The 25,077-nt window shown below is 38.5% G+C and overlaps 7 protein-coding genes across 12 annotated transcripts; 5 read left to right on the top strand and 2 right to left on the bottom strand.

Moving 5' to 3' along the window:
* Window positions 1-62: 62 nt before the first annotated feature.
* Window positions 63-4,008, bottom strand: LOC17880942 (probable protein phosphatase 2C 62). 2 transcript variants are annotated; one of them, XM_006283066.2, is made up of 9 exons: window positions 3,660-4,008; window positions 2,111-3,363; window positions 1,822-1,994; window positions 1,588-1,654; window positions 1,223-1,310; window positions 958-1,124; window positions 727-870; window positions 480-608; window positions 63-315 (listed from the first exon to the last, which is right to left on the bottom strand). In XM_006283066.2, exons 1-9 carry the CDS (start codon window positions 3,907-3,909, stop codon window positions 145-147), a joined length of 2,442 nt encoding a protein of 813 aa, XP_006283128.1. In that variant the 5' UTR covers window positions 3,910-4,008; the 3' UTR covers window positions 63-144. The 2 variants fall into 2 exon arrangements, with proteins under 2 accessions (XP_006283128.1, XP_023634220.1); XM_023778452.1 differs by having other exon boundaries at window positions 2,114-3,363.
* A 96-nt stretch (window positions 4,009-4,104) lies between these two features.
* LOC17877695 (phospho-2-dehydro-3-deoxyheptonate aldolase 2, chloroplastic) lies at window positions 4,105-6,349 on the top strand. The gene is made up of 5 exons (XM_023778453.1): window positions 4,105-4,624; window positions 4,715-4,992; window positions 5,101-5,377; window positions 5,516-5,761; window positions 5,863-6,349. The coding sequence occupies exons 1-5, from the start codon at window positions 4,169-4,171 to the stop codon at window positions 6,121-6,123; spliced, it is 1,518 nt and encodes a 505-aa protein (XP_023634221.1). The 5' UTR covers window positions 4,105-4,168; the 3' UTR covers window positions 6,124-6,349.
* A 131-nt stretch (window positions 6,350-6,480) lies between these two features.
* Window positions 6,481-15,045, top strand: LOC17880298 (copper-transporting ATPase PAA1, chloroplastic). Of its 5 annotated transcripts, XM_023778447.1 has the most exons (17): window positions 6,488-7,101; window positions 7,196-7,249; window positions 7,413-7,566; window positions 8,713-8,787; window positions 8,883-9,160; window positions 9,844-10,071; window positions 10,258-10,356; window positions 10,538-10,687; window positions 11,326-11,472; window positions 11,735-11,785; window positions 11,867-12,024; window positions 12,509-12,641; window positions 12,703-12,800; window positions 13,122-13,368; window positions 13,608-13,811; window positions 14,391-14,471; window positions 14,576-15,045. In XM_023778447.1, exons 1-17 carry the CDS (start codon window positions 6,634-6,636, stop codon window positions 14,801-14,803), a joined length of 2,853 nt encoding a protein of 950 aa, XP_023634215.1. In that variant the 5' UTR covers window positions 6,488-6,633; the 3' UTR covers window positions 14,804-15,045. The 5 variants fall into 5 exon arrangements, with proteins under 5 accessions (XP_023634216.1, XP_023634217.1, XP_023634215.1 ...); XM_023778448.1 differs by lacking the exons at window positions 11,326-11,472; window positions 11,735-11,785; window positions 11,867-12,024; ... (4 more) ...; window positions 14,391-14,471; window positions 14,576-15,045 and adding an exon at window positions 10,772-10,909 and having other exon boundaries at window positions 6,481-7,101; XM_023778449.1 differs by lacking the exons at window positions 11,326-11,472; window positions 11,735-11,785; window positions 11,867-12,024; ... (4 more) ...; window positions 14,391-14,471; window positions 14,576-15,045 and having other exon boundaries at window positions 6,485-7,101; window positions 10,498-10,589.
* Window positions 15,046-15,206: 161 nt separating this feature from the next.
* LOC17878844 (potassium transporter 13) lies at window positions 15,207-19,401 on the bottom strand. Its single transcript, XM_006283040.2, has 10 exons — window positions 18,984-19,401; window positions 18,634-18,862; window positions 18,310-18,558; window positions 18,133-18,183; window positions 17,546-17,806; window positions 17,389-17,441; window positions 17,170-17,284; window positions 16,796-17,050; window positions 16,040-16,562; window positions 15,207-15,952 (listed from the first exon to the last, which is right to left on the bottom strand). Exons 1-10 carry the CDS (start codon window positions 19,275-19,277, stop codon window positions 15,415-15,417), a joined length of 2,568 nt encoding a protein of 855 aa, XP_006283102.1. The 5' UTR covers window positions 19,278-19,401; the 3' UTR covers window positions 15,207-15,414.
* Window positions 19,402-19,592: 191 nt separating this feature from the next.
* Window positions 19,593-22,728, top strand: LOC17878196. Its single transcript, XM_006283949.2, has 11 exons — window positions 19,593-19,888; window positions 19,996-20,039; window positions 20,480-20,560; window positions 20,806-20,913; window positions 21,145-21,236; window positions 21,355-21,429; window positions 21,515-21,584; window positions 21,839-21,940; window positions 22,039-22,147; window positions 22,249-22,311; window positions 22,400-22,728. The coding sequence occupies exons 1-11, from the start codon at window positions 19,684-19,686 to the stop codon at window positions 22,516-22,518; spliced, it is 1,068 nt and encodes a 355-aa protein (XP_006284011.1). The 5' UTR covers window positions 19,593-19,683; the 3' UTR covers window positions 22,519-22,728.
* A 618-nt stretch (window positions 22,729-23,346) lies between these two features.
* Window positions 23,347-24,015, top strand: LOC17880322. Its single transcript, XM_006284734.2, has 2 exons — window positions 23,347-23,714; window positions 23,803-24,015. The coding sequence occupies exons 1-2, from the start codon at window positions 23,399-23,401 to the stop codon at window positions 23,823-23,825; spliced, it is 339 nt and encodes a 112-aa protein (XP_006284796.1). The 5' UTR covers window positions 23,347-23,398; the 3' UTR covers window positions 23,826-24,015.
* Window positions 24,016-24,347: 332 nt separating this feature from the next.
* LOC17880807 lies at window positions 24,348-24,895 on the top strand. The gene has a single exon (XM_006282798.2). The coding sequence runs from the start codon at window positions 24,438-24,440 to the stop codon at window positions 24,729-24,731; it is 294 nt and encodes a 97-aa protein (XP_006282860.1). The 5' UTR covers window positions 24,348-24,437; the 3' UTR covers window positions 24,732-24,895.
* Window positions 24,896-25,077: the final 182 nt, after the last annotated feature.

The raw sequence follows: 25,077 nt of genomic DNA, 5'->3' as shown, positions 1-25,077 counted from the left end.
TGGACTGATCCGGCTCCCATGATTGTTGGAATGCCTGTTTACTCCAGTGTACATCGTTTCAATAAAAAATGAAAAAACTAGAATGTTGTTGTCTCTGTATTTCTTCATTATTTACATCTTAGAGTCGCTGAGGAGGATGCATATTTAAGTAGAAACATTTTTTTTCACAAATGAAACGATCACAGTAACAGCATCAAGTTTACCACCTTTGTGTCCATCATATCCTTCTTCTTTAGCTGCGTCTGCAAACGGCGTTCTCTCTGTTTCTGATCCTCCCACCTCTTGTGCCTTTGCAGCCACCAATTCTGCTATTTTCTGCTAATAGTCCCCAACACAAACACATTGATGTAAGATTCGGTAGGTTTTCGTCTTAATACCAATGTGATTTTGGGAGCAAAGTTAGTCTTTCAAGACAAGACCCGAAACTACTTGGTCAACCAAAAAAAACAAAGAGAAAGGAAATTCACGACATTGAGCACCTGAGGTTCCAAATTCTGATCCAGCGATCTGCAAACTATTGAAACTATTTCTTTCTCGTATAAATTGTCAAAGAGTCCATCAGTTGCTGCTATGACAACATCGCCCTCTTCCAGGTTCACATGGTAAACCTACAAATTGTGTAAAACAAGACCACATATGTTGCAAATATGCTGGTTGAGATGAATCATTCAAGAGGGTCTACTACTTGAGAATAAAGATATCATTGCTTAAGTAACAGCATCGTACCTCTGCTAGTTTTAGGACATCACAGCCTTGCGTAATTTGCAAGGGAAAACAAAAATGATGAAACATTGGAGACGACTTCTGATATACTGTGCCGTCCCTAATGACCATGAATCCTGTATCTCCGATATTGGCAATGTGGAGTTCCTATAAAGTAATTCTACATGATCACATACTGACTCTATCTCGAAAGGATTTCCAATGTAGTATATACCATTAGGGACTAAGTCTCACATTATTGTCAAGATGAGCAATTAAGGCTGTCGATGATCCAGAGGACTTAGTCTCATTGACACCTCTATGAAGAACTTGAACTGGATCAATTATCTTAGCAGTTTCATCAGAAATAATCTTCTGACAATTGCTCATGAGTTCTTGAGAATACATTCCCTTATTAATTCCTGAATATGAACCAAACATATATTCGACAAGATAACAATACACGTGAGTGAGTTTCCGCAAAAATTTGGAAAACTATGTGCAAAATACTTAAATGTACCTTCAAATGACCACTGAGAGACTCCATCAGCAATACCTATCCAGTTGTGGTGAAAGATAAAATAAGCATCTTCCCGACCTGCCAATGCCTGGGCATCATTATTTCTAAATTACTTACCACATAACATAAGCATAAAGATTTCAAAAGTTCAAAAATTGTCAGAATGTTTGACATGACGTTTTTGAGATGGTGGGAAATGAGACTGTGATTAAGATATTACAAGATATGAAAGATCTTGAGATAACCTTGCAGTATACTATTTTTTTTATTATCGAGTGTTAATAATTTAATATTCAACAACTCTCTCTTCTTTTAGTTAAATACTAAACAGAAAAAAAAAAAAAAAATTTTTTTATCACAGGTACCTTAAAGGGGCTTTGGAGTGAAGCCAAACCAGAGTCCACGTAAAATGCTTTGGAAACAACTTCTTCCCTGTTTAAATGTCAAACATCCAATCACAGCAAAACAAGCATACTATAATAAAAGCTGCGATATGATTCCCCAGTATGAAAATACACATAGATATGCATGTAACTGTATCTATGCAAGACAATAATACAGTTTGTTTAAGACAAGAGTAAATTATATCACTTACTAACCTGCCAGAAGCCACTGCAATGGGTTCAAGAATGGCCGTTTCTGGTGCAGGAAGTTGGAGATCTTCCCCTTTTGTATCATCGGCAGTTTTAGATATGTCATCATTATCAGTTATTGTGTCACTCAAATTTATTTCATCTCCTAAGGTTGAAGCCACATTTTCGCCATCATTTTCCTTCATGAATGATAAGTAATTAGAGTGGTGGCACTATATTCTGTATAACAACAGTCTCTGACGTCTCTATCCTTCTACACTGTTAAACTACTTAATGGTTTAGAGTTAGGACTCACCACCTCAGATGTATCGACTACATGCTTCTCAGCGCTGAGATGTGTTGCTTCTGGTTCAACTACAATATTTTCCTCAGCTTCAAAAGTTTTCATAGGGTTTTCCTCAGACGTATCAATTACAGGCTTTTGAGCGATGTCATCAACGCTGCATGGGACTGTGAGCACAGCGGCTGTAGCGGTTGGTTCAACTACAAGATTCTCCTCAGCTTTAATAGTTTTCTCAGGCTTTTCCCTCACAACCATATTGTCATCAATTTCGATGGTGGATGCAGGCGCAACTTTCTCAAGATCATGGGACTGTGAGCCAGATTCAACTAAAATATTCTCCTCAGCTTCAAAAGATTTCATAGGGTTTTCTTCAGACGTATAAACTACAGGCTTTTGAGCGATATCATCATTATGGCAATGTGTTGCTTCTGAAGTTGAAATGAGTTCATCTGGAAGCACAGCAGCTGTAGCTGTTGGTTCAACTACAGGATTCACCTCAGCTTGAATAGTTTTCTCAGGCTTTTCCCTCACAGCCAAATTGTCATCAATTTTGATGGTGGATACAGGCGCAACTTCCTCAAGATCATTGGACTGTGAGCTATGTTGTGAAGTAGATGATCTCGCTCTTGCTTGAACCTCCGTACAAGTATCAGAGGTTTGTCGACAACCATTTGTCTCATGATCTCCTATTTTATTGACTGAAACTTCCTCCATGACTTCAGAAGAAAGAGGCTCTACCTTATATGACTCAACCGTGATTTCATTCACATTAACTGGCTCAGATTTATCAGAAACAACAACATTTTCTTGAGTAGAGCTAGTAGGAATAGCTTCTGCTACAGTAACTATGGAGCTTAGATTGGACACATTAACAGTTTTGGCCTCAACTTTGCCTTCCGTCCGTGATATGTTCACCGTCGTTGAAGTTTCTTTCTTTTTCTTAGTAGGAGCACGAGCCCGTTTACGATCCTTAATTTTGATGACATTGCTAAGATTGGAAGGAGCAGCTCTTTCCTCTTTCTCAAAACTTGTTTCGGTATCAGAATTGACTAAAAACTTCTTCGCATCAGATTTTTCCTTCAATTCAGAAACACGATCGAGATCTTTAACCCCTTGTTTCCTTGAAACTTCACTGGCTTCTTCTGCTATCCTAGCATGTTGCTTCTTCTCTACTTCTACGCATCTAGCTTTTTCTTCAGCCTCCAGATATTTCTCAATTTCACTTGCATCCCCGAACCGAAAGACATGGCTTCCATCTTTAAGCTCTGCAGATCCAAACAACTATTAATATAAGAGTATAGCTCAGATTTCAAAGTACCTAACTTTTTTTATTCTTAGCAATGGAAGCTAATATATCAGACATTTTAAAACATAGGAAGATTTGATGCCTGATACTCAATTTCGACGTAAAATTTGTAATAATTTATAGTAATTGAGGCTTCAGACACTTCAAAAAATTAGGGAAACAAAGGTAAAGCACAAAAATTTGCCGAAAACAGTAGCCTTGTTTCAGGGAGGAAGAGAAAACAAAACAAGGAGAAGATGAAACACGAAGACTTACGAGTGCTGGACACGAGATCGAACTTCTCCGGAGCAGAATTCTTCGGTGGACATGGAGAAGAAGAGGAAGCTGAAGACTGTGAAGGTGAAATGGAATTAGCCAATTGTAGCTGAGAGGACAATCGGAACTCGGAAACCGAGAATCTAACTCCACCCGGAAATCTCTGAAAGAAACCCCATGGACGGTGAAGAGAAGAAGGAAAAATCAGAAAAGTAGGAGCTTGGAGAGAAAATATCTTGTGATCCGCCATAACTTAAAACATTGAAGTCTGTAACAACAGTGTCACAGGTGGTTTAGGCGATGGAGCGAGCACTTGAAGATGATAATTGGGTGACGTTAAAACCGGTGGTAACCCTCTATCTCAATTAGATGTGTTCGCTTCGCACGTACGTATGTGGCTACTGTTTGTTTTTCATTATTGGCTATAAAAGTCATCTCTTTTTTTTTTGGGCTCTTCTCTATCGTGTGGCCGAACCAGTCGTCAATCAAATCCCAAAGCAAGACCAACGATGGTGACTCTAAACGCTTCGTCTCCTCTCACGACCAAGTCGTTTCTACCCTACCGCCACGCTCCTCGCCGTCCGATCTCTTTCTCCCCTGTTTTCGCCGTTCATTCGACTGACCCCAAGAAATCTACCCAATCAGCCTCTGCTTCGGGTAAATGGAGTCTAGACAGTTGGAAATCGATGAAAGCATTGCAACTGCCGGAGTATCCAGATCAGAAGGATTTCGAGTCGGTAATACAGACGCTTTCCTCTTTTCCTCCTATAGTGTTCGCTGGTGAGGCAAGGAAACTGGAGGATAAGCTTGGACAAGCGGCTATGGGTCAGGCCTTTATGCTCCAAGGCGGTGATTGTGCTGAGAGTTTCAAAGAATTCAACGCTAATAACATTAGAGATACCTTTAGGGTTCTTCTCCAGATGGGCGTTGTTCTCATGTTCGGTGGCCAGTTGCCAGTTATCAAGGTCGAATTTTTTGCTCAAGACTCGAATTTTCTAGATGTTTTGAATTTGGTCTATAGAAAGTTTATGATTTTGTGGGTTGAAAATTTTCAGGTGGGAAGAATGGCTGGTCAGTTTGCGAAGCCTAGATCAGACCCATTCGAGGAGAAAGATGGCGTGAAGCTGCCGAGTTACAGAGGAGATAACATAAATGGTGATGCTTTTGATGAGAAATCGAGGATCCCTGATCCTCATAGGATGGTTAGAGCGTACACACAATCTGTGGCAACGTTGAATCTTTTGAGAGCATTTGCAACTGGAGGTTATGCAGCTATGCAAAGAGTTAGCCAGTGGAATCTTGATTTCACCCAGCATAGTGAACAGGGTGACAGGTTCATAAATTCCTCTCTTTGTTGTTTGTTATGATGTTAAAAGCAACTGGAGATCAGCTTTCTTAAGTCAGAAACAGTTTCTTATAACTACTTGTTGTGACTAAACAGGTACCGTGAATTGGCCAATAGAGTTGATGAGGCTTTAGGATTCATGGGTGCAGCTGGACTTACCAATGCTCACCCAATCATGACTACTACTGAGTTTTGGACATCCCATGAGTGCTTACTGCTACCTTATGAGCAAGCACTCACTAGAGAGGATTCAACATCCGGACTTTACTATGATTGCTCTGCGCACATGCTTTGGGTTGGAGAACGAACTCGCCAACTTGATGGTGCTCATGTTGAGTTTCTGAGGGGAATTGCTAACCCCCTTGGAATCAAGGTTCGTGATCAATATGATTGTGCTTTTTAGAATTATCAATTGCCTCGTATTAAAGGAATTGGAAAACCCTTAACAAAGAAAGTGCAGTGGATTTTTGATGAGAAACTGAGAGATGGTGATTGGTGTACTTTAATGCAGGTGAGTGATAAAATGGTCCCTAGTGAGCTGGTTAGGCTGGTAGAGATACTAAACCCTCAAAACAAGCCTGGAAGGATTACAGTTATAGTGAGAATGGGAGCTGAGAATATGCGGGTTAAGCTTCCTCACTTGATTAGAGCAGTACGTGGAGCTGGTCAGATTGTGACTTGGGTTAGTGATCCAATGCACGGAAACACAATCATGGCTCCAGGTGGACTAAAAACTCGTTCTTTCGATGCAATCAGGGTAATATTTCCTCCTTACTTCATCTTCTGTCTTTATATACAATCTTGTGTATGATTCATGTATTTGCCATTAAATAAACTGAATTATATGGTGTGTTTCAGGCGGAATTGAGAGCCTTCTTTGATGTGCATGATCAAGAAGGGAGTTTCCCTGGTGGGGTTCATTTAGAAATGACGGGTCAAAACGTGACAGAATGTGTTGGAGGGTCACGCACCATCACATACAACGACCTAAGCTCGCGTTACCACACTCACTGTGACCCAAGGCTCAACGCGTCCCAGTCTCTGGAGCTTGCATTCATCATTGCAGAGCGTCTGCGAAAGAGAAGGCTCGGGAATCACTTATCATCTGTTGGAGTCTAGAGGATACTTGCCCGAGTTAGTTTATGTGTGTATAGAGAGGCTCTATACTAAGTTGCTAAGTTTTCAGTAATTGATTTTGTGTACCAAGTGAAAACATTGTTGTTTATTGTTTTCTGTGCTGGGGGATGTGCTTTTTTTTCGTTACGCTTTACTTGTTAAAATATGGCGAGTGACAAACTTATTAAACCCGTAAAATCAGTTGTTAATCGTTTAAATTTCTACGCAACTCCTGTAAGAAAAAAACTTCGAGAGTTGGAAAATTTGACTCAAATAAAACGAAAAGTATGATTCCTAATTTTCTGGACTCATTCAACATATCTTGAGCCTTTTGAGAAACCAAAAGAAAGAAGATTGTATTGTATGATGATGATGAAGAAGATTGGAGAAATCAGAATGCGATTTAACACGTGGACACCACTCGTTTATAGAGAGAAGTAAAACACTTTTACCGGAAAGAAAAAAGAGATAACGGGATTCGAGGGATTGAGAGATTACGGAGCCACCACTTCCATGGAGTCTACATTCTCCGCTCTCTCAACCGCCACGGCCACAACGATGGCCAGAACTAGTGGTGGTCCTTCATTACCTCTCCTCACTATTTCTAAAGCTCTTAACCGTCATTTCTCCGGCGCCAGACACCTCCATCCTCGGTTGCTGGCTCGTTGTTCTCCAGCCGTGCGCCGTCTTGGTGGGCTTCACGGCAGTAGCCTTATCTCCTCTAATTCCGCTTTGAGAAGCTTGGGAGCTGCTGTTTTGCCGGTTATCCGACGCCGTTTGCAGTGTTTGTCGAGCTCATCGCCGTCTTTCAGAAGTATTTCAAGTGGCGGCGGTGGTGCAGGAGTTGGTGGGTATAACGGTGGAAATGGTGGCGGAGGTGGCGGAGGATCGGACAGTGGTGATTCCAAGTCGAAATTGGGTGCTGCAGCAAGTGATGGTGTCTCCCTTCCGTCGTCAGATATTATTATCCTCGATGTTGGAGTATGTGCTCTCTCTGTTTCTCTATTCTTCATGATTTCGAATTCATTTCAGTACTGTTATTATGTTGCTAACATCGATCTCTACTCTATTGAAGGGGATGACATGTGGAGGTTGTTCAGCTAGTGTGAAGAAGATATTGGAAAGCCAAGTAAGTGTGAAGTTTATTTACTTTTCTTACTTTTCTTCCTCTCCTGGTCTGCATCTCTCGCCTAAGACCAAATTGGTGTATTCTTTCTTTGTCTCAGAGTATGGTTACCCAATTATTTTGATTTAAAACTCTCTTTTCTTGTTTCCTATTCTTTGATGTATAGCCTCAAGTTGCTTCTGCTAGTGTTAATCTCACCACCGAGACAGCAATAGTGTGGCCTGTACCGGAAGCTAAAAGTGTACCTGATTGGCAAAAGAGTTTAGGGGAGACGCTTGCAAACCATCTGACCAATTGCGGGTTTCAGTCTACTCCTCGAGGTGTGACTCTTAATATTTTTGTGGTGATCCTTTCTTTGTTTTGCTGAAAGTCGCATTTGCTGGGGATCATGATCACTATTTTCCTTATAAGCTTGTTTTGGTCCTTTTAGACTCAGTCTTGCAGGTCTTGTTTGTTTCTGTGATTGGAGTTCCTGCATACTATCTTATTTCATGTGTTTAAAGTTTTTCTGAAACTTCTCACAGTTTACTGTCTAGGAATAGGGTTATTCTGTGATAATACAGGTAGCTAAATGGTTCTAGGGTGCCGAAATATTTTCCCCCAAGTGGTTTTAATCTTTCATGTATCTTGTTTGAAAATAGTGCCTTATTTTTTAGTGCTTCAGTAATGCTAGTTGACTGGAAGTAAAAAAAAAAAAAAACTCATCATCTTTTTGCAAATCCGGTGGATACTTGTGGGGTAGGGGAAGTTCCTGAAGATATTGCAGGAGAGTTTTCACCTTGATAGTACAAAATATTTATCCAGCAGCAATCATTATCGCTATGGTATGTTCTTTGTTTGAAGGAATTTCAGTTTTTTCAATAGTTGACTTGAATTTATTCTGGACTAGTTCTAAGTGTTCTAACTTGATTACTTCTCCTTTCACAGATGATAAAGAGCAGCTGATAAGGGCGAATTGATTGTACACATAAATTTCTGGTGCTAGTGGTTCCATTTATATAGACCTTGTTGTCAGTCCTTGTGATAAATTGATTATCCTAAGGCCGTGTATCTATCTTATGTTTTCCAGTTATGATATGCCTTTTCTGAACCAGACATCATAGCTTTGTAGTTATGATCTTCTTCTATAATGGTCAATTTTCCAAAATGATACATTGCATTTATGTTTTTGATGGCTGACCTTCATTCGGTCATGGATTTCGTAACTGACCTATCACTCGATATGTCATTTTAGCTTGACTAGGGGCTGGATTAAGTTAGTCAACACTCTTTTTGTTGCTCTTTTGTAATTTAGTCGACACTCGTTTTGTTGCTCTTAATGTATTGTTTCGTTATTCATATGGTAAGTCTTAGGCATGTCAGCTTATTAGTCACAGAAAGATTCTGGATGCCCTTGCTTTTCTGGGTCAGGTTATTTTACAGTTGTCTTTCTTGGTATTAGCACTAAGTATCTATCTTTGTTCCAGATTTGGTGACAGAGAATTTCTTCAAAGTTTTCGAAACAAAGACAAAAGACAAGCAGGCTCGCTTAAAAGAGAGTGGTAAATGACTAAATGGTTTCCGCAAATTTGATTTGCTTTTATAAGAAATTGATGTCTTGTTTCTGAAATTTGTATATCACTTGATTGTTTTACAGGCCGTGAGCTTGTTGTTTCATGGGCCCTATGTGCTGTATGCTTGGTTGGCCATTTAACTCACTTTCTAGGTGTTAATGCTCCTTGGATTCATGCAATCCATTCAACGGGGTTCCATGTGTCCTTATGTTTGATTACGCTGCTTGGTCCTGGGCGCAAGCTAGTACTTGATGGTGTCAAGAGCCTTTTGAAGGGTTCTCCAAACATGAACACGCTAGTTGGTCTTGGGGCTTTGTCATCATTTTCTGTTAGCTCACTGGCAGCCATGATTCCAAAATTGGTAATTTAACGATTCTTTCCCTCACACCCTCTACTGTCCAGTGGAAAGAAGTTTTGTTGTGATTATGAAATTTCTTTAGTAGTAAACACTAACGAAATTTTCATTCAAAGCTGAACAAAGCTTTGATCTAAACTTATATATGCAACTAACTTTACCCCTTGTATACGTGAATACCATATGGTCATTTAGATACAAGCGAGTAATCAACTTTCTTCAAGCTTAGATATTTATAACGATAAAATCAATCTGCCATTTTAATCAAGTGTTAGTAGATTGTAAATTTTCTTGCTCTTGTATATATATATAGTCAACTATAACTTTCTGGCAAACTATTTTGCATGAATATTTGGATTTCTAGATTACTTAAGCAAAATATTTTGCATGAATATTTGGAGGGATTATGCATCAATGAGTTTTGAAAATGTTAATTTGAAGTTGAATGAATGACACGTGAAAGATGAGTATTCTGCTTTGTTTAATACATGCTTTAATATTTTGAAACAGAACAATTTGGCTTCATTAACATATTTTACATCAGCTGCATAAGTAATAGTGTTTATCTTTTTATTTCTGGATAATTTTCTGTAAGCTAGGAGTATTAAAATTCTTGATCTCCATATCTGTATTTATCCTTTTGACTGATGGCTGATAGTATATACCTGTAATACTATTTTGACATTCAGGGTTGGAAGACATTTTTTGAGGAACCAGTTATGTTAATAGCTTTTGTATTGCTGGGGAGGAATCTTGAACAGAGAGCTAAAATAAAAGCCACCAGTGATATGACTAGCCTTCTGAGTGTTTTGCCTTCAAAAGCTCGGCTTCTGCTTGATGGGGATCAGCAAAATTCAACTGTTGAAGTTCCTTGTAATAGTCTCTCTGTCGGTGATCTAGTCATCATACTACCAGGAGTAAGAAGCGAGAATTTTCATTCTTATGCATATTATGTTGTTGTTTCCCATTTAGTTATTTTACTGGAAGGAATATTCTCATTCATTCTTATGCAAACTATTAGGAGGATGAACATCTTATTTTAATGTTCTTCTTCGTGTATCCTTTTCATTGACGTTTGGGTTATGTTCTCTTTATTTACCCAGGATCGAGTTCCAGCAGATGGTGTGGTCAAGTCAGGAAGAAGCGCCATTGATGAGTCAAGTTTCACAGGTGAACCATTGCCAGTGACGAAAGAGCCAGGGGTAAGTAAATCTCTATTCCAATCCTATCTATATCTAGTGTAGCCTGAGATAGATGAGAATATTTTGATCACGACTTTTTGGGTCGACACTCCTTTGAACATTTTATAAAAGTTTCATCAACTTTGGAATATTATTTTGTAGATATAATTCAAGTTTTTTTATGAAAAAATATTTTGGCTAGAGTCAAGTCGCAGCAGGATCTATAAACCTGAATGGAACTCTCACTGTCGAAGTGCATAGATCAGGGGGTGAAACTGCAGTGGGGGACATTATTCGTCTGGTTGAAGAGGCTCAGAGTAGAGAAGCACCAGTACAGCATTTGGTTGACAAGGTCTCTTTCTCTCTTTCGTAGTGCATTTTAATACCAATTTCGATTGACATTGATTTCCTCTGTAATGTTGTGGGGCAAAAAAAGTTTAAGTATTTGCATAGTCATGGCAATTTGACAAACCTGTCAGTGAGTTTCCCGGTGCTGGATGGATATTTGATTGAGAAACCGGTTTGTATTGTAAGTTTCAGCAGAGATACTATCTTGTGAATTGCCTTTGTAGATATCATGAATAAGCTGATTTTAACAAAAGATACTAGTTTTCTTATGACAAACATGCTTCTGTGGGTGAATCCTAATTAATGTGACTGAGCCGTCTTCTTATTCCTCGCTCACTGTAAATTTATGGAATCTACTGTGCTAATTCTGTGTTCTAATTTGTAAATAATATGGATAGACTGTAATTTCCATTGTTTGCTTTCTTCCCTTTCCTGTTTGGCCCATGTAGTATTTTAAATTTTAGCTTATTATATCCTCTTAAATCTCTGCATAGCCACAGCGATGTTAAAAGCTGGGAAACTACTGGCACATAGTTTACGTAGGAGAAGACTTTTTTGGTGGTTGGCTTTGTGTTGAAATTGCGATTTTGCACATTTAGATTTAACCAGGACAAAACATTTTTTTTTTTTTTGCAAATACAGGTCGCAGGACGCTTCACATATGGAGTGATGGCACTCTCTGCGGCTACATTTACATTCTGGAATTTATTTGGTGCACATGTTCTTCCTTCTGCACTGCAAAACGGGAGCCCAATGTCTTTAGCCCTTCAACTATCTTGCAGCGTCCTGGTATGCTTTAAATTTATTTACAATTGATTTAAATGTTAATACTTTCATGAGATCAAGCATGTGCAAACAAAGCTTTGAAATCAAATACAACCACCTCAACTGTTGCCGATGATATCACTTAAAAAAAATTAGAGTGGATATGACAAAGTTCGTATTTCACTTTTGACTCTATTAGAACCTTAATAATTTAGATTTATCAAACCAAAAAAGGCTTAAAATTTCTCCATTTTTTATTTATCTCACAGACCTTTATTTGGACCAGGTTGTGGCTTGTCCTTGTGCCCTTGGGTTGGCTACACCAACAGCAATGCTGGTAATTTTTCTACTGAATAAACATTTTTTCTGCTATGAATCAGATAGAGTAAGGCGTTGAAGACCTTGATATATCCCATAGGTTGGTACATCATTAGGAGCAAGAAGAGGATTACTTCTTCGTGGTGGTGATATTCTTGAAAAGTTTTCCTCGGTTGATACTGTTGTCTTCGACAAAACTGGGACACTGACGAAGGGACACCCTGTCGTGACTGAAGTTATTATTCCTGAAGATCCAAGGTCAGGCTCTCTACTGATTCGAAAAAATCAGTGATCTAACTATTCATCATGGGCATATTGATGCTTAGATACTTTCCGTTATGTGTGGCTTACCTATGTTAGGCTTACCTATCTTTTGAAAACTATAAAGTTGATATAGCAAACATTGGATATGAAAGTGGATTAAATTTAGAGTGGAATTTGATGGGAACAAGAGAGACTAGCGAAATATGGAGCAATAGTGTTCAAAATATCTATTTGTTGCATTACGAAGTCTCTCACTGACAAAATATTGTTTCCTTTTTATATGAAGCTTCTTACATACCCAATTTTGCGCCTAAAGCTTTGTCAGGCTTGATATTTTGAATGATTCTGGGCACAGATCTTTGATAGTTTTAAATAATACTTGTTTAAGCATTTTACTGTTCTAAATTAGTTGTTGTTTTCTTGAAATTTTCCCTACTTTGTTTCGTGAAAACATCTGAGTCCTCATGTTCTTAAACAGAGACAATTTGAGTGATTCTTGGTCAGAAGTTGAGGTTTTGATGTTAGCAGCTGCTGTTGAATCAAACACTACGCACCCTGTAGGGAAAGCGATTATAAAAGCAGCCCGGGCTCGTAATTGTCCAACTATGAAGGTAAGACTGAATGATTATCATTTCCCTAGTTTGATGAAGTTAATGAACTCCATCACTGCAGGCAGAGGATGGAACATTTACTGAAGAACCAGGGTCTGGTGCTTTTGCTATTGTCAATAATAAGAGGGTTACAGTTGGGACTCTAGAATGGGTTCAGAGGTATAATATGTGCATCCTTTGTTTAAGTGGTTTGTTTGCTAATTTAGTAGTGATTTGGCTCCTGATAAGTAATCATCGCGTTTATGCAATTTTTGTTGATGATGTGGTCATTGCTGTCACAATTTTGACCTACTTCTGCTGCCTGGCCACAAGTCAAGATTATACATCTATTCTTTTTTTCTCCATAGGATCGTACATATCTAAGCATAAGTATTTGTGGGACATGTGAAGAATATACTGATCAAGCATAAGGAAGTTGCAGGTTTTTGAACTGTAAAAAGACAGAAACTTCTCTTTTTAATTCACTCTTGCGCTATGCAGACATGGAGCCATCAAGAACTCATTGCATGCATTAGAAGAACATGAATTTAACAACCAGTCTGTTGTGTATATTGCGGTGGATAATACACTTGCTGCAGTCATCCGTTTTGAAGATAAAATCAGGGAAGAATCTGCTCAAGTTGTTGAGAATTTGACTCGCCAGGGAATTGATGTGTACATGCTGTCTGGTGACAAGAGGAATGCTGCCAATTATGTAGCTTCTGTCGTTGGAATTAATCAAGAACGGGTATGTTCTTATACTTGGATTGATAAAACTTCTTTGGGAGTTTTGGCATGTATAGTTTGTTAAAAGGTGCTATTTGGTGAGAAGTACCAAACATTTAAAGTGACGGCATTGAATCAGTGATTGAGCTGTAGGCATAAACCTCATTTTGAACTACTGACTGTCATTAGTCAGATACTCAGATATAGTTCGTGCAATCTCCTTAATCCCTTAAAATGCCTGATCTAGTTTGTTATATACAGGTTATAGCAGGAGTTAAACCAGCAGAGAAAAAGAACTTTATCAATGAACTTCAAAAGAATAAGAAGATTGTTGCAATGGTGGGCGATGGAATAAACGATGCTGCTGCTCTGGCATCATCTGATGTTGGAGTGGCCATGGGTGGTGGTGCAGGAGCGGCCAGTGAGGTGTCTCCCGTTGTCTTGATGGGCAATCGGTTAACACAGGTTTCTCATATTATACCCACAACACTAGTACCTTTTTTCATTTTATTGTGCAACAAAGTAAGAGCTCCAGTTATCACTGCCGTTTGTTCAAATATATCCTTAGGCTCATGGTTTAGGGTTTAGGATTAGGGTTCGGGTTTAGGGGATAAGGTTAGTGTAGGAAATCAATCTAAACCCTATACCCTAAACCTAAACCCTTAACCCTAAACTATATACTCTAAACATAAACCCTGACCCCTAAACCTTATTTTATTGACTACAGTAGTGACACTAACCCTAAACCCTAAAAACTATCCTAAATCCTAAACACTATACCCTAAATCCTAAACACCATACCACCCTAAACCTTAGTATGTTGACTACAATAGTAACAAACTGAAGTTATCTAATGAAACTTTTTTAAAATTTGTGGACTAGCCATCAAGCATCTTCATTTAGATGTATAAATTTTTAATTGATGCGTAAAATTGCTGGTCACATGACACTGCGCTTTCTTACTGAAAAAGGGTTTTAGATGCTTCGCTTTGGCTTCAATGAATTTGGGCACATGTAGTTAGTATTTAAATGATTTCCTTGCAGTTGCTTGATGCAATGGAGCTAAGTCGGCAAACCATGAAGACTGTGAAGCAGAATCTTTGGTGGGCGTTTGGATACAACATTGTAAGTTGTTCTGCATTTTCATGTCTTAATTTTCTTACTGGAATCATTTTGAATATCTAATGAGTTAATAATGTCTTTTGTTCTGTTTATCTAAAACTATCTAGGTAGGAATCCCAATTGCGGCTGGAGTGTTGCTACCATTTACTGGAACCATGTTGACTCCATCAATGGCGGGGGCTCTCATGGGTGTAAGCTCTCTGGGTGTCATGACTAATTCCTTACTTCTGAGGTACAGATTCTTCTCAAACCGAAAAGATAAAAATGACAAATGGGAACCAAAAGAGTCAACAAAGCAGTCACATGAGAATACAAGATGGAAGGAAAGGTCTTAAATGGGGCATTTCCACTATATTGAGGCTCGGTTTTGTGATTTTTGCAGAGTTAAAGTCTGTATAGGTTTTTACTTTTCATTCTTAGGAAAATTTTCGTGTGTTTATTCTTGCGAGGGTTTGTTAGGTATTGATACTTTGGAGAATCATCTCGATTGATTTTTCAGGCAATTCCTCGAGCTTCTAACATTTAGCCACAATAACATTCAAAACTCTGATTTGCTTTGGCATTTGATACTCTGGAATTTGATTTTGTATAAAAATCATAGTGCGGAAGCGAAATAAAGATTGTCTCATACGAAATAAAGATTCAAAATTCATGTCACATAGCAAAATTTATTGCCAGAGCAAGTCCCTTTTTTTTTTATTCCAATACAGTACTCAGTCTGGGACGAGCCAAAACAAATCAATCAATAGAATAACAAATACAGAATCAATTATCAACTCTCAATACAAAAATTCATCTTGTTTCTTCTATACTTTAGAACCAATCGCACTTACAGAACAATGTTTAGAAGAAAATTTTATCCCCGGACTTGGTTTGTGTTTCGTGTTCTTCGACAATTTAAGGAAACTTGAGCATAGATGAAAACCAGTAGTTTGATCAGTCCAGTTCATACCATATAAGTCATTCCAACTTGCATCAAATGTGAATGCGGAACGCTTAGGTTTGTTATCCCTCTCCTGCAGTTCTTCCTCAAGAAAGCATACATGTAATTTATCACCAGCTTCTTAAGAAACCAAGAATCCTTAGTAGCCCTTATGTCCCCATGCCCCAGTAGATACACAACTCCTGACTCTTTTGCTTTGTGAATAAACGACAATTCCTTTTCTAGACTCTGCTCCACATCCAACGCCGTTGAAGGACCTGCCCCAAAATCTATGCTGGCCCTTCTTCTTTCCACAGGTCGCTTGTTTGATAATTCCATGTGCTCAGCTAAGAGAGGCACTCCAAGTGAATACACACTTCCATTGGGTGCTATCAAAACTCTGGACAGAGTCATATCATCCTCGGAATCTGTATCATTATGGTCTCCATCACTCTCAAGTGCACGCTCTTGTGCTTCCTTACGAATAAATTTTTCTAGACTCTCAATCAGTATTTGCTCAAAGGCCTGGTGATTTTCCTTCCGCACATCTTTGTATCCATACCTGTTGTAAACGCACAGCACTTTATATATGAAAACTTATTTATAATAACTAAATTGTCTTCAATTTGAAAACGGTTGCTATGTTTACCTGGCAACACAGCGGAATAAATGGTAACTTCTTGGGCAGACACGTCTGAAAAGAAACCTCTCAGTCTGAGGCACACTTGGAACAGGGACATACTTTATACACACAAAGATAACCATGGAATGGATTGCAGGAAGGGTGGTTAGAAAATGACCAAAAATTGCTGGAACTCCTTTTGCTAGCTCATTATAAAGAAGACCAATACCGGGTGCTCTAATCGTCCCTAGGTTACTGCCCAGTTCTCGTAGTAGGTCCATTGGTAGCTTTTTCTGGACTTCAGTTTCATACTTCAGTTTACTCCCGTAGTTCCAAACGAACATTATGAGAAACATGATTGTAGCAAAAACCAGGATTATCCAACTTCCATCAGCCACACTTGAACAAACTGATGAGAAGAAAATCAATTCGACTGCCAGGGAAACAAATGCAAACAAGCTCACAACTATGATGTTCGTCTGCCAGATAAGAAGCATGATAAGGGTCACCAAAATAGTTGTAGTCATCATAATTCCTAGCTCTGCGATGCCTGTAGATCCAAATCCAAAACCACAGCATTGATATCTCTAGGATTAATGGACAAGCCACACACAAAAAATGCAAAGAGAAAGTTATCTTTATAACAGAAAAACATCATACACCATGTACCAGAACTTAACTTTCAGTAACTTTTTCGGTAAAACTAATTAGAAATGACTAAACGGGTTTCAGCCAAATATTTATATTTTCCCCAAACGAGATGCTACGAGAAGAAAACATTACCATACGCGTTTCCAATCGCGAAAATGTTTGAGGTAGAGCAGACAACGGTCAGACACACCACCAGAAGGAACCAGTTAAGAACCGGTATATAAATCTGTCCAATGAATTTCTTTGAGGTGTGGATGATTTTAAGACGTGGGAAACAGCCTAGTGCTATTGATTGTTTGATGCATGTAAATGTGGCTGTTGTCATAGCACGACTGGCAATTAAAGCAGCAATATTTGAAATGAGAAAGACTGGCCAAAATAAAGAACCTGAAACAAAAAGAGAGTAACAAACAGTTAGAAACGTGAAGTGAGAGGTAAAATCAAGCCAGCAAATGAAGGAATACCCTTGTTGATCTTGACGTACTGTGGAAGCTAGTGGATCTTACTTGGAACTGACGAAAAGAAAGCATCCCCAGCATCGCTGAAGTTTTCAGAAAGGTACGCAGCTTGACCCAAATAACCCAGCAAGAGGCAAGGTAACACCAGAAGGATAAAAGTAAGCTGCAGATAAACACTACCACTGAATCAAAAGTTCAGATGACTCTAGAAAAGACAGCTATTAGAAGAGCAGTGGGAAATAATCAGTATCTATCTCCTTAAATTACCTGGACCGAGTGAACGGTAAAATAGCTAAGATCTGCAAACATGGCCTCCGATCCTGAGATCCACATCCACATGTATAAAATGAGCAATGAAATTTAGTCAAAAAGTCATTCAGTATATTTAAGCTTTTAAAAATATATCCCAGAATATGAGATTTACCAGTTGCACACAGAACGCAACCCCCAAGTGCATACCATGCATTTACAGAGTTTCTCTTGAAAAAGAAATAGATATATGCAGGATTAAACGCTTTAAAAACGCTGCTGTCATATTTAATGAGGTTGTAAATTCCAATGCCAGCAAGACAAAAAAACCACAGAAGTAAAGCAGGACCCAAAACAAGCCCCAGTTTGCTGGTTCCATATTTTTGAACACTGAACAAGATCACAAGAAAGCTGACTGATATCACGACCACCTGATCTGCAAATGATGCCATAGTTAGAATATTTTCACAAAAAAATAGGTCACGATAGCTCATAAAGATAAGATTATGTTTGTTGAAAGCTTAATAGAATCATTAGTTGAGGGGGAAGGAGAGTTTATCCTCTTGTTTCATTTTTCTTTGCTGTATCTATAATCTAACTGAAGTCAAGAGACCTAGGATGCAACCATTAAACCCCATATAGAATTGTCTGGTCCAAGGAATACATAAATCCAAGGAAGGTTTTACGATTTGTGAAAATTAGAAGAAATCATGCTCATGACCATAAATAGGCTAATGAATGTCAACTACAGTTACAAGTTACCTTGTTCTATAGCACCAACTCCAACCTTCAGACCACCTATAGCAGACATTACTGTGTCCAAAAAGAGGATAGAGTTAACTGCAGATTATTTATGCAATAGTAATGCTCACATTTCTTTTCCCCTATAATTGGTATATGACATATGAACAAACAATGTAGCTGACAGCATATTAGTACCTGACATTGCAGGCGTAACAACGGCATCGGCAATAACCATAGCAGTGCCGGCAAGAACTAAAATAAGAAGAAGCTTTTTCAAGGCCATTGACGCCTCCAGTCTTTCTTTTATTATCAAGGACCTTTCAAGTTCTGAAGATGGAACCTTCAAACCAAAGCCTGATATGCGAGCATCTGATGGAAGTTGATTTGGGATAAGGCTAACATTTGCGTGCCTACAGATCAACGAATACAAAGCAAAAGTACCACCTGCAGTTCATTTCCAAAACATAAGGTTTTTTACCGAAGTTTAAAATTAACACCAGATAGGGGAAAGAGAAATACCTTCACCATCATCATTGGCCCAAAGAACAAAATGTACATACTTTACAAGAGGGATCAATATTAAAGTGTATATCACCAATGACAAAGCTCCAATTATGTCATCTTTGTCGTTAATTGGAGATCTTCTGAACATGACACTGAAGGTATACAATGGACTAGTACCGATATCACCAAATACAACCCCTAGAGTCTGCAAAGCAAGTATGAGTTTCTTTCCTATGCCAGACTCCTACAAAAACAGATTAGCAAGTTCCTCAACTTAATCAGATCGAGAAGTAAACAACATGTAGAAGAAGATAACCAACATTCACACTCAAATGATAAGGTAAATTTCGAATAAAATGGTAAACCTCGATTTCGTTTTTCTGAGTTCCAGGAATCTCAAGTGCGTCAACATCGAAAGAGTCAACGGCAGGGCTAGTTCGAATCAAACGCTGCTCCACATTGTCATCCTCATCATCGGAATCCATTTCCGCGTGATTATGGTCGTCGTATCCATCATCGTCGTAATCTTCGTTAACCTCATAGTCATCCTTCTCATCAAACACCCATCGTGACAATGACGTCGTCGAATCGTCTCCGGCTATCTCCTCATCAATCTCAGACCCATCGCCTCCGCTGCTTTCTTCTTCCACGTGAAACATCGATCACCGTCGGAAAACACTGAAGATCTCGTGACTGTGATTCAGATTCGTATCTCTGATCCAAGGAAACAAGATTAGAAAAATGGTGTTTCTGAGAATTGGGATTGAGAGATGATAGATGATCTACAATGAAGGACCTGGCACGACTGAGAAAGAAGCTTACACGTGTCTAATCGATATTGAACGGTTTAACCGAAGGATATTTGCTTAACCATAAGTAAACCAGATCTCGATAGATTAAATCGGGTCCTCGATTAGTCAAATATATATTTTTTTTTTAATAGTCAAATATATTTCACACAGGCGAAGTTCAAGATGAGTACGACTCTGCTGCGACTGTGCTACACACTCATCAGAAGTCACAAAGAGAAGAGAAGAGACGAGAATCAATCACCCAGACCCAGTCATGGCTTCAGCTTCTTCCTCTGCATTTGCGTCGCTCTCTTATCAATTCCGTTCAAAAGAACCGATCTTTACATCAAAAGTTTCCTCTTTTAGCTCGACGGCTTTAACAGGAAGGAGAGTATCTGGATCTATTAAAGCAGCTCAAGTGACAAGTCATGAGAACTCTAGACGACGCACTCAGAATGTCGAAGGCGATATATTTGTTGGTATATAAAGTATATATATATATATATTTTTTTTAGTTTTATAGCTGATCGAAAACTGAGAGAGATCAATAACGCCCTCTCTCTCTCCCTCAATGGATTTTTTGCAGACAACACTTGTATTGATTGTGATACATGTCGTTGGATGGTTCCGGTAAGCTTTTCTGCTCTGAAATCTATGAAGCTTCAAATATTTTTCTGTTCTGCCTCCTGTCTTGTGGGTCCTTTGGGTGGTCCTATGAAATAGAGGAACAGTTCCATTGTTTTAAGCATTTGGTAGGGTAAAGTAGTTGTGGGTGTTCAATTTGGGTACTGGGAAGTCGATGTCTTAGTCTTGATCTCGAAGAATGATAAACTAACTCTGGATTTTGTTTAGCTTTTTGAATTGGCATGTTTTCAATAGAAGCTGTGAATAACATCTCGAAGATAGTGTGATATGATCAAAGTCATTACAATAGAAGACGACATTAGAATATTCATGTACTAGTTGTTTGTTGGCAAGCTAAATAAAGCAGCTGTTAGAGGAGAAATTTAATTTCGCTTTACATTTGTTTAGCCAATTCTTAAACCGTCTTTTCTGCTTTATCTTCACAGGAAGTATTCACCCGAAAGGACAACATGTCTGCGGTTATTAAACAACCAACCTGTAAGGAGGAAAGGCTGAATGCTCTTCAGGTGTCGTAGCAACCTTGATTTCTTTTTCCTTCTGTTGAATGTCTGAAACACACACTGAGATGTTTTTTAATATTTTATTTTTGATAGCGTTTTGGGTACCTTTAGGTCCTTGTCTGTGGATATGTTTGTATAGAAGTTCAGACTGAGAAATTCCTTATGATAGACAAAAATTTCCCTCTTTAGATGATTCACGAAAAAATTATGGGAGGTTGTCCTAGTTACCCCTTGTTTCTTGTTTCTTTCAGGCCTTATTATCTTGTCCCACGGGCTCTATACGCACTGAAACTCCACCTACTGACATAGGGGAAGCTCAAGATAGCTTTCCACTTGCAGTGGACAAAGACACACTCCCTGTAAGCTTCTCATCCGCTAAGCTTTCATCTTTTAGGAAAGTAACAATGTTTAGATAGTTGTACTAAGCATGCCTCGAAAATATTTGAAATGTTGTCTTCATGTTTTGAATAGCTGTAGATTTAGTTGTCTTTCAGTTTTTAACGGATAGAGCTCCACGACAAATAAGATTTCTTTGTTTGGCTTCCTGCTTTCGCTGAGGTTATAAATTTTGAGCTTTGTATTATGCTCAGGGTGTTTTTCATTGTGGGTTTCATTCCAAGAAGTCCTATGGAGCAACTTCCTACTTAATTCTTCATCGTGAGGGAAATATACTTGTTGATAGGTATGACGTATCATGAATTCTTATATTCTTTTTTGTTTAGCAGCTTATACTTGATATACTTTGGTATGGCAATTAACTCGACACAACTGATAAACCAAGGTTTTGTTGTTTGCTGCAGTCCTAGGTACATGGAGAAACTTGCTCGAAAGATTGAGATGATGGGTGGTGTACGCTACATGTTTTTGACACACAGGTAGAGTTGATAACACCAAAAGGAGAAACTCCTTGTTTTCTCTCTTATTATTACTGTAACAGGGATAAGCTGTTTCATTGTTCAGGGATGATGTTGCAGATCACAAGAAATGGGCAGATCGATTCAAGTCTACCAGAATTCTGCATTCTGAAGATGTAAGTATTTGAATTTTATCGCATCTCTTTAGTCTTTACTAAATTCTCTGCACATTCTCGATTGTTTTTCAACATGTAGATTTTTTGACAAAAAGCTTGCTGAGTTACAAAGATCTTAGATTTTTGATTATATGCACTGTAGAAAACAGAAAAGGATTCTGAGGTTGGATAAAAGTCAAACACAAACTAGCTAGGAAAATAATTTGTTACTCAACTAGCTTTAATTGACTATTTAGGGATTATTACTTTGTTAGGTTGAACCTTCGACCTCTGATGTGGAGTTAAAGCTGGAAGGAAGTGGACCATGGAGCATCTATGAAGATGTCGAGCTTATACACACTCCTGGTCATTCAGAAGTAAGTTTGTCCAACTGCAAGAACATATAAACCATTTTTGGTTAGAAAGAATTTCGTTATGATCTTGTGATAAGAGCCTAGTACAAAATAAATTGCAGGGATCAGTGTGCCTGTTCCATAGGCCCCTCAAGGCATTATTCACTGGAGACCATGTAATAATGACCGAATCTGGATTGAGCATTTTAGAGCAGTACAATCACGGTTCAGGTAAAGACTTATCTGTTGAAATGTCTTTGGATTGAATGTTTTCGAATATCTCATTCAAGAGCATAGAAAGATATACGTAAATGTTGGGGTGTCTGTGGCAGTGCCTCTCCAGCTCGAGAACGTAGAAAAGTTGATCAACCTGGATTTCAATTGGCTTATACCGGGTTAGTGCACTTTTTCTATACTGTATATGCCTACTTATGCTTTACTTAAATGGTGATTTTGGATTCTGATGGCGGTTTTGTAAACCAGGACATGGAAGAAGAGTACATTTCAAAGATGGAGAAGAGAAGGCGAAGAATCTGGAAGCACTTGTTCAGAAGCACAGGGAGAAACAACTTGTTTCTTTTAGCAAATCCGGGGAAGCTTAAGACAAACTTTTGTATGCTGGTTGTTTCTAAACCTGTGAACCAAACTAAACCAGACCGAATGTATCTTAAGATGGTTTGTTTGACTTGAACCTGGCGGGTACACACATTAGAGATAATCCCACGCGGGATAATGTATTTCTATGTAACATAATAATTTATAATGCTTAGACGCTTATCAAAGTGAAACAAAGATCGCGAGTAAAAAAGACTCTTTCCTAAAAATCCTAATGTAACTGTTTAGATTCACTATTGTATTTCAGCTAAATTGTCCATGGCTATTTCAAATTGATTCGTTAGATCAACCTCACATTCTGCTCAGAGATCATAGACCACTTCATTTTGAAAGTTTTCTAACACATCAAACTCATGGTGGTCCAGTGATTGAATATTTATGGAAATCAATGTCTTAAATAGCACAAATACTCGGGAACATCACACACGTCGGGAACGTTAGATAAATAAATGTAAAAAGAAAATGCACTGATGATATTCACAAATTTAGCAGTAGATTAGTGATCGGAAACCAATGTCACCAAAATTTAACATTTATAAGTGGCATCTTTTAATTAACAACGCTCATTCAGAGACAAAAATAAATTTCATTGAATCAGTCACAAATCTATTTTCAACCACTCCACTAACTAAGTGGAGCTTCACTCAGAAACTGCCACGAAACATTCCCCACCTACAAAGATAACAAATACTAGTAATATAGAGCACTCCCTCCCTCCCCTTGTTGCTTCCCACTACAAAATTGTTACTATAATAAATAAGCATGTCATTAACATTATGCCTATATATATACAAATCCATCGTCTGACCAAATATATATTCACATCATAGATTTCAAACCCGTTGACAAAAGACAAAAACAAAAGAGATGGGAGGTGGTGGAGTGATGAGGACAGTGGTTATCTTAGCAGTAGCTTTTTTCATGATAGGCTCCGAAAATTTCCACGTGGCAACAGCTCAGGTCTGTGGAGCTAACTTGTCGGGACTGATGAATGAGTGTCAACGTTACATCAGCAACGCCGGACCACCGTCTCGGTCGTGCTGCGCTCTAATCCGTCCCATCGACGTACCTTGTGCATGCCGCTACGTTTCAAGGGATGTTACCAACTATATTGATATGGACAAAGTGGTTTACGTTGCTCGTTCTTGCGGCAAGAAGATCCCCTCCGGTTACAAATGTGGAAGTAAGTAGTATTTTTATTTTGTTTCTTGATATTGTATTTTAGTATTTATTAAGCATATGTCATAACTTGGCTTTAATCTGTTATATAGGTTACACCATTCTGAAGGCGTAAAGAGAGGAAAGCCACCAACAGGATTTGAATTGCCATAAAATAGTGTCTGAATAATGATGATGTGAGGGTTTTGGGTCTTTTATATGTAATAAGTTTTATGTAAAATCAAAATGTAGGTGATGGTTGGAATATAATGAGACGGTAGTAGTTTGCGAGTAATAAAAATCAAATGATAGTGTGTTTATGACTATTTTTATTTTAGGAACACCGAAAAAAAAAATCTGAACTAGTGAAGTACTGAGTAATAACAAATAAAAATATAAAATAATTAAACTAAGACAAAAATAAGTAAAAATAAGTAAATTAAAATAAAATAAAAACAAATTTCCACACAAAAAAAAAAGTAATGGGAAAATAAAACCCACGTACAACATTGTTTTTTTTTTTTTTTTGGTAAAAAACGTACAACATTGTTCCTCACGCGGAAAGTTACCAAAACCACGAGAGCCCCAAATTTACAATACCTGCGGCTTCTCTTTAGCCTCTTGTTTTCGTTCTGTACCACTTTCTCGACTCACCTTTATAAACCCACGCAACTCCAAACACGTAGGCTAGATCCAAAGATTAAAAACTCACACATTGTTAAAGAGGTTTTTTTGAAAAGAAACAAAGATGAATGCCGGAAAGCAAGCTTCGTGGGCGGTGGCGACGGCTATCGCGGCGGTGGAAGTGCTAAAGGACCAAGGCGTTGCTCGGTGGAACTACCCTCTTCGTTTACTCCACAAAGAAGCAATGGCTCGCGTCCGTACCATCACAGTTCCATCTCGTCCCTCTCCTCCTCCTCCGTCTTCATCTTCAGCTGATGTCATGAGATCCTCCAAACCCATGACCACCACACCCTTTGAGAAATCCTTTGAGAAAGCAATGGGGCTTAGCTGCTTTGGTCCAACAACCGTTAGATTCTAGATCACTAGGTGTACGTAGGTAAATCAGAATGTGCGTCTATGACGACTTGTTTTGTCATTTGTGTTACCACATCATCAGGTCCACCATATGTTAATTGTACTTGCCTACTTGGAACCATTGTTCCAGCTTAAACAATCCTTAAATCAATTTTGAAATAAAATAAATCTAGCTAATAAATCAAAAAAAAACCGGAAAGGTGAAGCCGGTTTAACTATACCGAGAAGGATCTTGGCACAATAAAGTCCACACATCACACACATATACACATCAGAAAAATCAGATGTCCAACGTCGTCTAGGCAGTGGACGCAAGCAATTTGTTGTGACTCGTGAGGTGGGACAAGCTG

The sequence above is a fragment of the Capsella rubella genome, unplaced genomic scaffold (genome assembly GCF_000375325.1).
Source record: "Capsella rubella cultivar Monte Gargano unplaced genomic scaffold, Caprub1_0 scaffold_7, whole genome shotgun sequence".
Taxonomy (NCBI): Eukaryota; Viridiplantae; Streptophyta; class Magnoliopsida; order Brassicales; family Brassicaceae; genus Capsella; species Capsella rubella.
The sequence above is the reverse complement of the archived record's forward strand: the minus strand, read 5'-3'. Positions and strand labels throughout refer to the sequence as shown.